Source organism: Scylla paramamosain, chromosome 5 (assembly GCF_035594125.1).
Source record: "Scylla paramamosain isolate STU-SP2022 chromosome 5, ASM3559412v1, whole genome shotgun sequence".
In the NCBI taxonomy this organism is placed as follows: Eukaryota; Metazoa; Arthropoda; class Malacostraca; order Decapoda; family Portunidae; genus Scylla; species Scylla paramamosain.
The window spans coordinates 19,936,993-19,951,964 of record NC_087155.1 but is presented as its reverse complement, the minus strand read 5'-3'; the positions used below and the strand labels follow the sequence as shown (position 1 = coordinate 19,951,964).

Below are 14,972 nucleotides of genomic sequence, written 5' to 3'. Positions count from 1 at the left end.
AGGATTTTTTTTCAAGTCGAATTAGAGGAAACATCACGGCCATATACTACTTTCACTACCTCCTCTGGCCAGTTTATGTTCAAACGCATGGCCCAAGGTCTATGTAACTCGCCTCTAACGTTTCAAAGATTGATGATATCTCTTCTCTCAGGCCTTATCGGTAAAAGTGTTTTCTGCTTCCTTGATGACGTTATCATTGCATCAGAGTCTTTACAGGATCATTTCCACACGCTGTCTCTCGCTCTGTCACACTTTCACACTTTAGATGACAAGGTAAATGCTGTGAAAAATTTCCTTGTTCCTGCTAATATCGATCAGATCAGGCAATTCATCGGTCTTGCTGGATTTTATCGCCAGTTCATCAAAAACTTCAGCCTTATCGCTCAACCTCTCACTCATTTGCTCAAGAAAAATGTTGCATTCATCTGGTCTGAAAAAGGAATAAGATGCCTTTGATCTTCTCAAAACTGCCTTGTGTCAAGCACCAGTTCTTGCTTTTCCAAATTTCGAGAAAGATTTCATTTTATATACTGACGCTTCTGGCTATGGAATCGGTGCTGTTCTTATGCAGAAAAATTCATTTGGTAAACATCGCGTACTAGCTTACGTTAGTAGACTTCTCAACAAGGCAGAGCAAAATTAATTATGAAGTTGCAAAGCGTAAAAGACTCGCTGTGATCTGGGCGTTACATCATTTCCGTGAACTCATCTTAGACTATAAGATTCATGTTCACACTGATCACTATGCTGTTACAGAAACCTTCAAATGCAACAACTTCACAGGTCAATTTGCTCACTGGCATCTCATGATTCAAGAATTTAATCCTACAATTTCATATATTCCTGGTAAGGCAAACTCAGTGGCAGATGCACTATCACACAATGTTACTACTATCTCTGTCATGACAGAAAATCATGCCATGCCAGCCATGGATGAAATAAGGAAACATCAACGTTCAAACCCCTTCCATTCTAGTGTCACTTATTACCTCGAATCTAGTGATGAGACAAATCTTCCTAAGTTGCGAGTGCTGATACATTTTTCATGAAAGACAACCTCTTATATAAATCGAGTGATGTCTCTACTGACAATTCTAGTGAGCGTGGCACCTCAGTCGCTAGTGAATATTATCCTTCACCACGTTCATGACTCATCCCATACAGGATATCCAGGTCGGGACAGATGCCTTACGCAAACAAAACGATCATATTTCTGACCGACTATGAGGAAAAATAGCTTTCAACACTGTGCGCTCTGTGCTCAGTGTGCTTCACACCGTCCATCACTCACTCACGACACATATTAGATCCATTGTTCTTTGGGCCACACCATGTGATCGAATCTCTCCATGGCCACAAAGAACAATTCTAGATCTCAAAGCCTTAGGAGGAAGAGATTGTCCATGTTGATCATTTGAAGCGTGTGAACAAGGGATTCGAAGATGAGTGTGCACATCATGTATCATTAAGTTCTGATTTAACAGATCCTTCAAGCACCTCAAGCTTAACCACACACACTTCTTCTTACAGGCTGAACCTTCGTTCCCATTCCAAGTTTTAATCATCCATTTTCAATATCATGTATATATGCGTATATTTCTCTCTCCTTATATGTGTTCTACATGTATCATATTATCTTATCATTTTTTTTTTTATGTTATTAAGGTTCTTGTTCCGTACTCTTTCTCTCTCTCTCTCTCTCTCTCTCTCTCTCTCTCTCTCTCTCTCTCTCTCTCTCTCTCTCTCTCTCTCTCTCTCTCTGATGTCATGTATCATGTTAATTGCTCCCATTCTACTGCCTTATTGTTATATCCAAATGTGAGGGCGCATTATTCGTGGGGGGAAGGCATCTGTACCCGTCTCAATAATTACTTTGTTTTATATATATATATATATATATATATATATATATATATATATATATATATATATATATATATATATATATATATATATATATATATATATATATATATATATATATTTAATATATTCATCCCACGCGTACCGTAGCCAAAGAGTCCTTTCTTCACCTCTCAAGGGAATTTCACACCAACTTCCAGTCCTTAGGGATAACACCTGTGTACATATGTTCGTCTTCCCTCCTGGTCATTTCTCCTCCTTTCTCTACATCAAGTGGACTTCACACCCCACTTCCAGTCCTTAAGGATAACACCTGCATTCGTCCCTCTTTCTCTACCTATCAAGGAAATTTCACACTCATTTCCAGTCCTTAGCTCAGATGAATACATCCCGCATGTAGCATCATGAGATCAGTTCACGTTCAGTCCCAGTCAGAGACACAGTCAGTCACCCAGTCACGAGCAGTCAGTCTTGGTCTCTCACTCAGTTTCACTCAATCACAGTGAGCCATGAGAGACGCTGCTCAGTTATAATCATATCACTTCATAGAGAGAGAGAGAACAATCTCACGTTACAGTCATCTCGAATCGAGTGCGTACAAATCTGTTATTTATTGAATCAAGAACTCTCGTCATTGTGCCTTTTATTCCCACATAGCAACATAATATCCGTTAACCACCCACGATCTCCAAGCTACTAGAATCGCCACACACTGGTTCTCCACGCTAACAACACTCCAAGCATCTTCATCGACTGGGCAAGTAACAAGCATCATCAATCATCAACTCTAGAACAACAGAGGTGACTAATCAACTCAGAAACACTGGTGGCACAAAAGCATCCTGATACAGTAGTGATTATCATTCCTGATACACTGGTGGGTGGCAAACATCTTTGATACAAGTGGTGGCCAAGGACTACCGATACACCTCTGGTGGATGACTTCCCTTACCCCGGGACATAGGGCCACTGCGACATGTGGGTTTCCAGTTTACCTGTCCCAGGTTTCCTTAGCTACCCATACTGACCGCCTGGAAGGAAGGAAGAATAGCAGGATAGCCAGTGCATCGACTGCCACAGTTTCGCTTTCGAATCGTGTGGTTCATTTCATTGCCAGAGTAGCGCCAGCCACCGCACCACGGAGGCACTTAGTACACTGTAAATAAAATGTGTAATAAAATGTGTAAACACTCGAAGTGTTTTGAAGTGTATCCTCCAACGGTTTCAATAGACTATCGTGGAAGTCCTCAGGGTTTATAAATATAATTACACATCTATTATTCTACCAATTCTTCAAAAACTGAATCGAAGTACTTTTAATTACCAGTGGTAATAACATTAGAATTCCTGACCAATCAACGTTAACAAACAAAAAAATAATAATAATAATAATAATGATAATAATAATAATAATAATAGTAATAATGATAATAATAATAATAATAATAATAATAATAATAATAATAATAATAATAATAATAATAATAATAATAATAATTATCCAAGCCTAAACCAAGATTCGGAAATGTAATAAACCGATGAAATGGTTGACCGCTGTTGATCCAGTAAGTAAGCTCCGTTTCCCTAAGCATAATCACAACTCTATACGCCTTAAGCGAGGCAACAGGAAAACCAGGCCAAGCACTATGCGCGAGCGCGCACACATTAACGGTGAGGTTGTGCAATTAATTATCTGCGTTAAAATAAATATATAAATAAATAATAAATAAAAATGGCTGTAAGAAAGGGAAGGAATGCTATAGTTTGAGAAAATAGAACTACTGGAAGAGAGATTAGCAACTACCGTTATAGAGGAAATGGGGGGCATAACAATTACGAAGGGATTCCAAGGACGAGGGAAGAGTAGGATTTAGAGGGGTAGTAAATTTAAGATAAATAAACCAGAACTTTATTTCTCCATACGGGAGACTAATCAGACAAGCAGTAAACACATGAACAGGTGCTAGCACAAAAACGAAGACCGCGTACATACCTAATTTCCTACGTGCCCATCCAAGTTAACTAAGCCATCTTAATTACCTAGAAAAGGAAAGAAAAAAAAATCTCTCTACACATTTCACAACTTAAGATGTATACATGGAACACACAATACGTCTACAGAACGCATGCCCGGACCAGACGGGAAATGATGAAAAGCTGGCGAAAAAGAGAATAGAGCAGCGAGTCCACATCCTTCCTCCCCCGTAATCAACAAGGGACTGAGGGCTGGGAAGGAACGTAGCGAAAAAGGAAACTAGCTTAGTAGCAAAGCGAAGCAGGTAACTGACCATTGACAAATGGTTCTGAATGTATCAAGTATTCTTCAATGACTCATGATATGTCTATGGTGCAATGCCCTTCTTATCTCTTCCAGAACACTGCAGTGTCTCTTTTTAGTGTACTTTAAAAAAAAAATATTAATTATTTAATTTATTAATTAAAATTTAAAATAATTAAATTAATTTAATTAATTAATTAAATTTATTAATTATTTTAAAAAAATCACAAAAAAATAATCTACAAAGTGTGAATGGAAAGTTTATCAAGTGGTTCATGTGACCGCTCGAACGCACTTGTAATTAATGAACTACCTGGTTAGTTTCGACTTGATTCTCTGGCTGGGTAGTACCGCTGCCTAGGTGTGAATAGATACTCAATCTGAATATAAATTACTAAGGACACTTGAACACTCAAGTTGTGTAATAACCGAAATGTTACCTGAATGTAGGAATATCAATGAGAGAGAGAGAGAGAGAGAGAGAGAGAGAGAGAGAGAGAGAGAGAGAGAGAGAGAGAGAGAGAAGTACAAGGAATGAAAAAAGATTGTTTCCTGACGCGGGACAGTCAGCGGCCTCCTTTTCACAGCCAGCCCTCTCATCACCATCTCTGTCGTGCTCGTTCAATCACAATTCAGTGTTTAGATTTATTAATTTCATTATCTATTATTATTTTTTTCATTTAACCTGTGATGCATTTATTGAACATGCGTTTTTTTTTTTAATATATTTTCAACCAACCTATCCAATGAGATACTGATATTCATTTTTATGACCTAGAATAAGAAGAAATAATAAGGTGGTACCGTCTCTCTCACGCCTCGCCAGCAAACAACCACTAGATCGTTTACAGTGAAGTAATTCTTTTACTTCAGTATCATAATAGTTCACAACATAGATTGAAATGTATAATATCATGTATATCCTGGAGAGTGTAGTGATGGGCAAGAGGAAAATCATAAAGATAAGAGATAAACCTCTAATATGTGCATAAGAGTAGGCTTCCCTCCTCCACTTCCTTCCATACATCCTACTCCATTCATGTTTAGCACTCGTTATGCATTATTTATTATTTCTTTTAAATCTCTCTCTCTCTCTCTCTCTCTCTCTCTCTCTCTCTCTCTCTCTCTCTCTCTCTCTCTCTCTCTCTCTCTCTCTCTCTCTCTCTCTCTCTCTCTCTCTCGTGTACACACATCAAGATACAACATAAGCTTTATCCTAGCAATACAAGTAATACAAACAATATTAGGAATCTCTTCCAGCAGCAGGAGGGAGAAGTGTCAGCAGTATATCCAATCTTGATGGGCCGGGGGACGGCACGCTACTGGACAGGGTGTGTGTAAAGTCATGTTCTCATATTTCTTACGGTGTCTGAAATGTGATTTTCTAACTTAGCATATTAAATACGTTTTCTTTTTTTATTTATTTTTTTCTTCTTCTTCTTTCACAAATTCTTAAATACTGGAAAGTGAAGACAAAACTTATTATATTTTTCTTTTTTCAACAAACTCAATGATTCAGGCAATACTATAGAAAAATAATAATAATAATAATAAAAAAAATAATAATAATAGTAATAATAATAACAATAGTAATAATAATAATAATAATAATAATAATAATAATAATAATAATAATAATAACATCAAAGATAACTTGCAGCATCTATGTTGTGGCGCACCCTGTGGTCTGGTAGTTCAATGTTTATTCTTTTTTTTTTTTTTTTATTATCAATTTACTCATTTATCTTTTTTGCCGACACTTTTGAGATCAACAAGAGTTGTACATCATGACACACCTGTGGAGCCGTGGGTCGCAACACACTTGTGGTAGCGTGTGTCACAGCACACCTGTAGAATCACGACCACAACACACCTGTGGAAGCGTGCATCACAACACACCTGTGGAAGAGTGCATCACAACACACCTGTGGAAGCGTGCATCACAACACACCTGTGGAAGAGTGCATCACAACACACCTGTGGAAGCGTGCATCACAACACACCTGTGGATGCGTGCATCACAACACACCTGTGGAAGAGTGCATCACAACACACCTGTGGAAGCGTGCATCACAGCATACCAGCGTAAATGGATTATTCAACTAAATCATGGACTTTCTCCCACATTTTTGTCTTTTAATCTTTATTGAGGATATTTCAGCGTTATGGGCGTAACGTCATTATTGCCTGCATGAACAATGTGTTCAGAGGCCAGCATTCCAAGACGATTTTGTTTCTCATTAAGATCACTTTCAGGGATCACAGAGATGAATATTGAGGTCCTCATGATTGCATTCTCCAATGATGATCCAAGATTACCATTAAACAAGCTAGAAACATGAAAGCACTTGTAGAAAGCCCCAATAAATTATACTAAAGCTATTTAAAGAATTTAAGAAAAGACGCCGAAACATTTGGCAATGCAGGATCAGCAGGAAATACGCCCGTTGAGCTAGTTTCTTACTGCAGAAGGTAGTGCAAAGGGGAGAAGAAAGCTCATAAGTATTTGGAGTTTTAGCATGTCTGATCAAAGACGTCAGTTTAGTAACAAACCTTGGTTTTCCAACAAAATCTCCTTCCGATCGCTGCGAGGGCCACGGAGAAGATCCCTTAAATGATTTGCAGTTGTAGCTGTCGTGTGCCACCAAACTGCCAGTCATCTTCGGCCACAGGACTTTCTGTAACCCACGACGACACAAAACACTTTGTTCAAGATCAATACAGACGTTTGTTTTACCTTCCATCCCAGAGATGGCGGAAAGGACACCAGACTGGTAAGTAATTAAATAAGACAGACAGACAGACAGACAGACAAATATGTAAATAGAAATACACCGAAGGACATAAATATATTACTACTACTACTACTACTACTACTACTACTACTACTACTACTATCAGTACTAATGATGATAATGATGGTGATGATGTTAATAATAATAATAATAATAATAATAATAATAATAATAATAATAATAATAATAATAATAATAATAATAATAATAATAATAAAAATAATGATAATAATAATAATAATAATAATAATAATAATAATAATAATAATAATAATAATAATAATGATAATGATAATAATGATAATAATAATAATAATAGTAAAAATAATCATAATAATAACAAAAAACAGTAACAACAACAACAACAACAACAACAACAACAACAACAACAACAACAACAACAACAATAACAACAACAACATCAACAACAGCAACAACAACAAATAAAACAACAATAATGATGATAATGACGATGACGGTGGCGATGATGATGTTACTACTACTACTACTACTACTACTACCACCACTACTACTAACAACAACAACAGCAATAAGAACAATAACAATAGTAATAATAACAATAATGATGATGATGATGATGATGATGATGATGGTAATAATAATAATAATAATAATAATAATAATAATAATAATAATAATAATAATAATAATAATAATAATAATAATAACAACAATAATGATAATGATGGCAATGATGATGACAATGGCAATGATAATGGTGATGACAATGATGATGACGATGGCATTGACGATGACAGTGATGATGACGATGACAATGATGATGGTGATGACGATAATGATGAAGATAGCATTGCTAACAGAGGAAGGCCACAGACAAGCTAAACTAGAGAGGCATTTACCTTAATGATTTGTTGATCAAGACCGTAGTTCCCCTTACCAACGGCTATTGCCATCATCTTGTCCCTGAGGTTTCTTAACTTGGTGGCTAATGCAGGATCGATGTCCCAGCGGGCGTCCCACATCCCGCCAAGCACGGGCATTCTATGGTAGGGATGGTCCCTCATCACGTGGAACATCTTCCCAGATGCCAGCCACTCCTCCACCGCTGACACCTCCCGCTGTGTCACCTGGAGGCACGTATTAAAGAGTTGCTTCACCTGGACCGTTCTTCACATCTCCTTAGAAAGTGAATGTTTTGAATTCCTTAAGTGTTTTTTTGCATCCGTTTTGATCCACCTGTCTTACAGCAGGAGGAAGCACATGGTTGATTCGTACAAATTACTTTCGAATAATCGTAGCGATGGAACAAGTATCGATCTAGTGTGATGGAACTTTTGATATTTTTAAATACTTTGTAGTACTTTGAGTTTACTCGTACATCTCAACAAAGTGTAATTGGACTCAGTGAGCGTTTTTGTTGCCATGATAGATGCTCTAGACTCTAGAGTCTACATCACTGATCCACGGTGAAATTTATTCCATTAAATAAAATAAAAAAAGAAGAAATATATATATATATATATATATATATATATATATATATATATATATATATATATATATATATATATATATATATATATATATATATATATATATGTTACAGTCAATACCTGAATCCAGACAATTTGTAAAGTGACTTATTTTTTCAGGCAATTTGTGAACTGCCTGGTTAGGTTAGGTTAGGTTAGGTTAGGTTAGGTTAGGTTAGGTTAGGTTAGGTTAGGTTAGGTTAGGCAGTTCACAAATTGCCTGAAAAAATAACTTTACACTTTACAAATTGTCTGGATTCAGGTATTGACTGTAACATATATATATATATATATATATATATATATATATATATATATATATATATATATATATATATATATATATATATATATATATATATATATATATATATATATATATCATTTTTTTCAGTTTTTGTTCTCACCATGTTTATCTTATTTGTTTCTTTCAGGACTGACATCTCACGTGCGGGGACAGGTAAGGAGGTAAGGAATGCCAACTTAGGACTGATATCAAGCTAACATTTCAGCCAAAAAGCTCACTTACCTGAGAGTCGGTGTCGCGAATCAACATAGCGGATATTTTAGAATCTCCAAGAGGTGCCAGTCCCCACATCATCGGATGCACGTTGGAGAGATTACCGAGAGGGTGTGGGAGACTTGCAATATCACAGATGTACAGCAAACAGTTGTAGCGATGCAGCAAGGGACACAGGGTAGCTGCGTTGTATCGTGGATTTGTGTACAGACGCACCTTCCAACCAGGGTAAAGTTTCTCTACCTAAAATTATCAATGAATTCTGCGCAATTTCTTGCGTAACAAGATCTTATGTTTTGCATGGCGAAGTCATGTAGATGTAAAAAATTCAGTCTCAAAAAATATTCAGTACAAATAAATCAATAATGTATTTTATTTTCAACGGAATGAACCTCAGCGGGATTACTCTCTGGAGCAATAGCTTTTAGCGTTGGAACCTTATATGAGTCTCATCTTCAAGAGTATGTCTTCCAATCCTTCCCAGTATCCTGGATTATTGCCATAGAGCGAGAAGCTCAGCACTTTAGAGCCAACATTCCATGGTCGTCGGCCACAGGTCCCGTTCACTTCTTCCTTTAACCAGTTAAAAGTTACCGAAAGCTCACGACATTCCTCTGTCTGGCATTGACAGTCATCGGCTTCCCACCACCTTAAGCCCTCTTGTAGTCTAGGTCCAATCACAGTCTGGTGCTACCTCACCATCAGACAAAACAAAAAGTTTACTTAACTTACAAACGCTGTGTCAAGATAAAAAGATAATATCACTTGTTTACGTATTGAAAACTGAAAGTGGCACGTCACCTTAGATTTTAAGTTCTACTTAGGCAGAGTGATGCATAACACTGTTGCTAAGGAGCAGATTGGCTGTTTCTTCCCGGAGATATGGACACAGTTATGAATATCTGCATTTTTCTGGTACTTGAACAGTCATAGATCTGAGACCATGATCATTATAGATACCTTATTGTTACGCTTCTTCAATGACACTTAACTGCCCCCCTCTTCTACACTGAACATCTTCAGTCTGTCCTTTACTTATAATCTGAACTGGAAACTTCACATCTCATCTCTAGTTAAAACAGCTTCTATGAAATTTGGTATTCTGAGATGTCTCCGCCAGTATTTCTCACCCCCCTCCCCCCAGGCTACTAACTCTGTACAAGGGCCTTATCCGTCCATGTATGGAGTATGCTTCACATGTCTGGGGGGGTTCCACTCATACCGCTCTTCTAGACAGGGTGGAAATCAAAACCTTTTCTTCTCATCAACTCCTCTCCTCTAATTGACTGTCCTTAGCCTCTCTCTCATCGCCGCAATATTGCATCTCTAGCTGTCTTCTACCGCTGAGATGTCTCCGCCAGTATTTCTCATCCCCCTCCCCCCAGGCTGTACAAGGGCTCTGTACAAGGGCCTTATCCGTCCATGTATGGAGTATGCTTCACATGTCTGGGGGGGTTCCACTCATACCGCTCTTCTAGACAGGGTGGAAATCAAAACCTTTTCTTCTCATCAACTCCTCTCCTCTAATTGACTGTCTTCAGCCTCTCTCTCATCGCCGCAATATTGCATCTCTAGCTGTCTTCTACCGCTATTTTCATGCTAAGTGTTCTTCTGATCCTGCTAGCTGGATACCTCCCTTCCTCCCACGGCCTCGAAGCACAAGACTTTCTTCTTTCTCTCACCCTTATTCTGTCCATCTCTCTAATGCAAGAGTTAACCAGTATTCTCAATCCTTCATCCCTTTCTTTGGTAAACTCTGGAACTCCCTGCCTGCTTCTGTATTTCCACCTTCCTATGACTTGAATTCTTTCAAGAGGAGGTTTCAAGACACTTATCCTTTAATTTTTTAATACCACTTTGAACCCTTTTCTGGGACTGGCATCTCAGTGGGCTTTTTTATTTATTGGATTTGTGTTGCCCTTGGCCAGTGTCCCTCCTACATAAAAAAAAAAGCTTGCATCTTTTCATCCTGAAAACAGTTCTGTACTGGGAACATTCTCTGTAAGTTATTTACAGAAGGCTTACGGATACCTCAAGGAACTGAGCAAGTTTCGAAAATACAGAAATAAATAGATAAATAAATAAATAAATCAGTCAGCATAATCTGATGTCCTCTCGTCGTAGTAACTGAGAAAGGTCAAGCAATGGGACTCATGTTTCCTTTATGGTTAAAACTAATATAATCCTTTGAAACACTCTTGACACAATAATATATTGACTACCAATGCCATTTGCACAAAATAGGGTATGAAGATATCTGTTATATTTTGTATCCAAGGTACCTTAGATGACTCATGAGTAACGCGTCCCAGTCTATCGATTCCACTTGCAATGTGAGAGAACGAGGAGGAGGACGAGATGCAGTAGAGAAGGGACGGAAGGAAAATGACAGTGCTTAGCGCCAACACCTTCCACCTTTGCCTACGTGCGGTCTCCATCAAGACTGTGCCCTGGAAAATAAATTTATAAAACAATAATAATGAATAGATAAATAAAATAAGTGAATAAATAAATTTCACTATTTTGATTACCTAGTGATCTTCTTCGATGCTTGCTTGCATAAAGCTTGCTAACAAACTCAACTAACCATCAGAAAAGAAGGAAAGAAAAAAAAGGCTAACTGAAGTAACAAATAATCTGCCTGAGTCACTGTAGGAATGCTGTTCGGGACATTAAAAAGCTTACAAAGTTATCATCCTGTCTTCATAATAATTTAGTCAAATATACATAGTTATAAACTTTGCCAGGCTCAATAACTAAGACTCAAGCATTTTTTTATCAGTTTTGACAAACCTCGGCTTACAAAATTTCTTTGAATAACATTTCAGTTAAATTAATATAATTATACGTTTCTGGTATCTAATATTACATACATGAATGTCATATCAGTGAAAGCAAAAAGTATGAGTTTTACAAGTAGGAACATGCTGTTACTTTTGGTTCTCTGCAATGTGTGTCATAAATGACACTTTTATAAGTAAGTATATGTATACTATATTTATGTAGTACATTCGTAAGTACATACAGTACTGTGAGACATGAGTGAGGTAAGTATATACGTGCAGGGCTCTAGCCGCACAGACTGTTATACGTACATGGAAGTATCACACCATAAGTAATATAGTTTTGGCTCAGATAGGGAAGAAAAGGTAATTTGTGCTCTCTCTCTCTCTCTCTCTCTCTCTCTCTCTCTCTCTCTCTCTCTCTCTCTCTCTCTCTCTCTCTCTCTCTCTCTCTCTCTCTCTCTCTCTCTCTCTCTCGTCACCAGCAAAGCTATGACATATCACCATGGATCACTATTTGCATATCACATTATCATCACGGATCAATATACATTTCCATGCCACATCATCACCACTCACTACCTGCACGTCACATCACCACCACTATTCACAACACACAAGAACGAAATATAAGCCTGTATTTCACAAACACACACACACACACACACACACACACACACACACACACACACACACACACACACACACACACACACACACACACACACACACACACACACACACACACATACACGCACACACACACACGCACCGGCACCATACACACACACATACACACACAAACACACACACACACACACACACACACACACACACACACACACACACACACACACACACACACACACACACACCTTGTTAAAGATGACTATAGTCGAGTGCAGCACCGCACCGTGACACCTTGATAATATAACTGCCAAGCGCAACAGTAAACAGCCGCCAGATGGCCTTACCGTGCAGATGGTTGCAATGTATTGCAATGTATTTCAATGTATTGCCAGCTACGTAAAACTTGAAATCCTCCTGTTAATAGATCAGTACTGGCTCATGTACAATTTTAACACGATAGTATTCTTTACTTTATCAATACCATATACAAACATGATTGGTATATAAGAACATAAATGTATGAGGAAGCATGGGGAAGTCTACGTGAGCTTTGGAAGCACTGGGTGATTTTATTATTCTTTATATTTTATTATCTTTATACCGGTATATTATTATACCGTTTATTAGTTCTTTTGCTTTAGTTTCCCCCAGTTTCATTTTTTAATATATGTACAGGTGTTGGTGTGTGTAAAGGTGTTGGCGGTAAGCACTGCCATTTTCCTTCCATCGCTTCTCTACTGCATCTCGTCCTCCTCCTCGTTCTCCCACATTGCAAGTGGAATCGATTGACTGGGAAACGTTACTCATGAGTCATCTAAGGTACCTTGGATACAAAACATAACAGAAATCTTCATACCCTATTTTGTGCAAATGGCATTGGCATCCCGGTAGTCAATACATTATATTGTCAAGAGTGTTTCAAAGGATTATATTAGTTTTAACCATAAAGGAAACATGAGTCCCATTACTTGACCTTTCTCAGTTACTACGACGAAAGGACATCAGATTATGCTGAGTGATTTATTTATTTATCTATTTATTTCTGTATTTTCGAAACTTGCTCAGTTCATTGAGGTATTCGTAAGCCTTCTGTAAATAACTTACAGAGAATGTTCCCAGTACGGAACTGTTTTCAGGATGAAAAGATCCAAGCTTTATTTTTTTTTTATGTACGAGGGACACTGGCCAAGGGCAACAAAAAATCCAATAAATAAAAAAGCCCACTGAGATGCCAGTCAAAGAAAAGGGTCCAAAGTGGTATTCAAAAATTAAAGGATAAGTGTCTTGAAACCTCCCTCTTGAAGGAATTCAAGTCATAGGAAGGTGGAAATGCAGAAGCAGGCAGGGAGTTCCAGAGTTTACCAAAGAAAGGGATGAATGATTGAGAATACTAGTTAACTCTTGCATTAGAGAGATGGACAGAATATATATATATATATATATATATATATATATATATATATATATATATATATATATATATATATATATATATATATATATATATATATATATATATATATATATATATATATATATATATATATATATATATATATATAGGAGCAGGCAGAGAGTTCCAGAGTTAACCAGAGAAAGGGATTAATGATTGAGAATACTGGTTAACTCTTGCGTTAGAGAGGTAGACAGAATAGGGATGACAGAAAGGAGAAAGTCTTCTGCAGCGAGGCCGCGGGAGGAGGGGAGGCATGCAGATAGCAAGATCAGAAGAGCAGCTAGCATGAAAATAGCGGTAGAAGACAGCTGGAGATGCAACATTGCGGCGATGAGAGAGAGGCTGAGCATAGTCAGTTAGAGGAGAGGAGTTGATGAGACGAAAAGCTTTTGTTTCCACCCTGACTAGAAGAGCGGTATGAGTGGAACCCCCCCCCAGACATGTGAAACATACTCTATACATGGACGGATAAAGCCCTTGTACAGAGTTAGCAGCTGGGGGGTGAGAAAGACTGGCGGAGACGTCTCAGAACGTTTAACTTCATAGAAGCTGTTTTAGCTAGAGATGAGATGTGAAGTTTCCAGTTCAGATTATAAGTAAAGGACAGACCGAGGATGTTCAGTGTAAAAGAGGGGGACAGTTGAGTCATTGAAGAAGTGGGGATAGTTGTCTGGAAGATTGTGTCGAGTTGATAGATGGAGGAATTATGTTTTTTAGGCACTGAACAATACCAAGTTTGCTCTGCCCCAATCAGAAATTTTAGAAAGATCAGAAGTCAAGCGTTCTCTGTCTTCCCTGCGTGAAATGTTTACCTCCTGAAGGGTTGGACGTCTATGAAAAGACGTGGAAAAGTGCAGGGTGGTATCATCAGCATAGGAGTGGATAAGACAAGAAGTTTGGTTTAGAAGATCATTAATGAATAATAAGAAGAGAGTGGGTAACACGACAGAACCCTGAGGAACACCACTGTCAATAAATTTAGAAGAAAAGTGACCGTCTACCACAGCAGCAATAGAACGGTCAGAAAGAAGAGTTGAGATGAAGTTACAGAGAGAAGGATAGAAGCTGTAGGAGGGTAGTTTGGAAATCAAAGCTTTGTGCCAGACTCTATCAAAAGCTTTTGATATGTTCAA

The 14,972-nt window shown here is 37.8% G+C and overlaps 1 protein-coding gene across 1 annotated transcript; it reads right to left on the bottom strand.

Annotated features, from left to right (window-relative positions):
* Positions 1-5,244: 5,244 nt before the first annotated feature.
* On the bottom strand, positions 5,245-12,714 carry LOC135100326 (uncharacterized). Its single transcript, XM_064003163.1, has 6 exons — positions 12,629-12,714; positions 11,253-11,420; positions 8,980-9,213; positions 7,818-8,045; positions 6,695-6,819; positions 5,245-5,510 (listed from the first exon to the last, which is right to left on the bottom strand). The coding sequence occupies exons 2-6, from the start codon at positions 11,406-11,408 to the stop codon at positions 5,420-5,422; spliced, it is 834 nt and encodes a 277-aa protein (XP_063859233.1). The 5' UTR covers positions 11,409-11,420; positions 12,629-12,714; the 3' UTR covers positions 5,245-5,419.
* Between the last annotated feature and the right edge of the window lie 2,258 nt (positions 12,715-14,972).

Bases quoted from the DNA above. Each gene is read 5' to 3' on its own strand.
- LOC135100326 (XM_064003163.1), bottom strand. From the start codon at position 11,408: ATGGAGACCGCACGTAGGCAAAGGTGGAAGGTGTTGGCGCTAAGCACT. The intron at 8,046-8,979 runs GTAAGTGAGCTT...ACGTGCCTCCAG, and splicing joins TTCGCGACACCGACTCTCAG to GTGACACAGCGGGAGGTGTC. The intron at 5,511-6,694 runs GTTTGTTACTAA...ATCACATTTCAG, and splicing joins GATTTTGTTGGAAAACCAAG to ACACCGTAAGAAATATGAGA.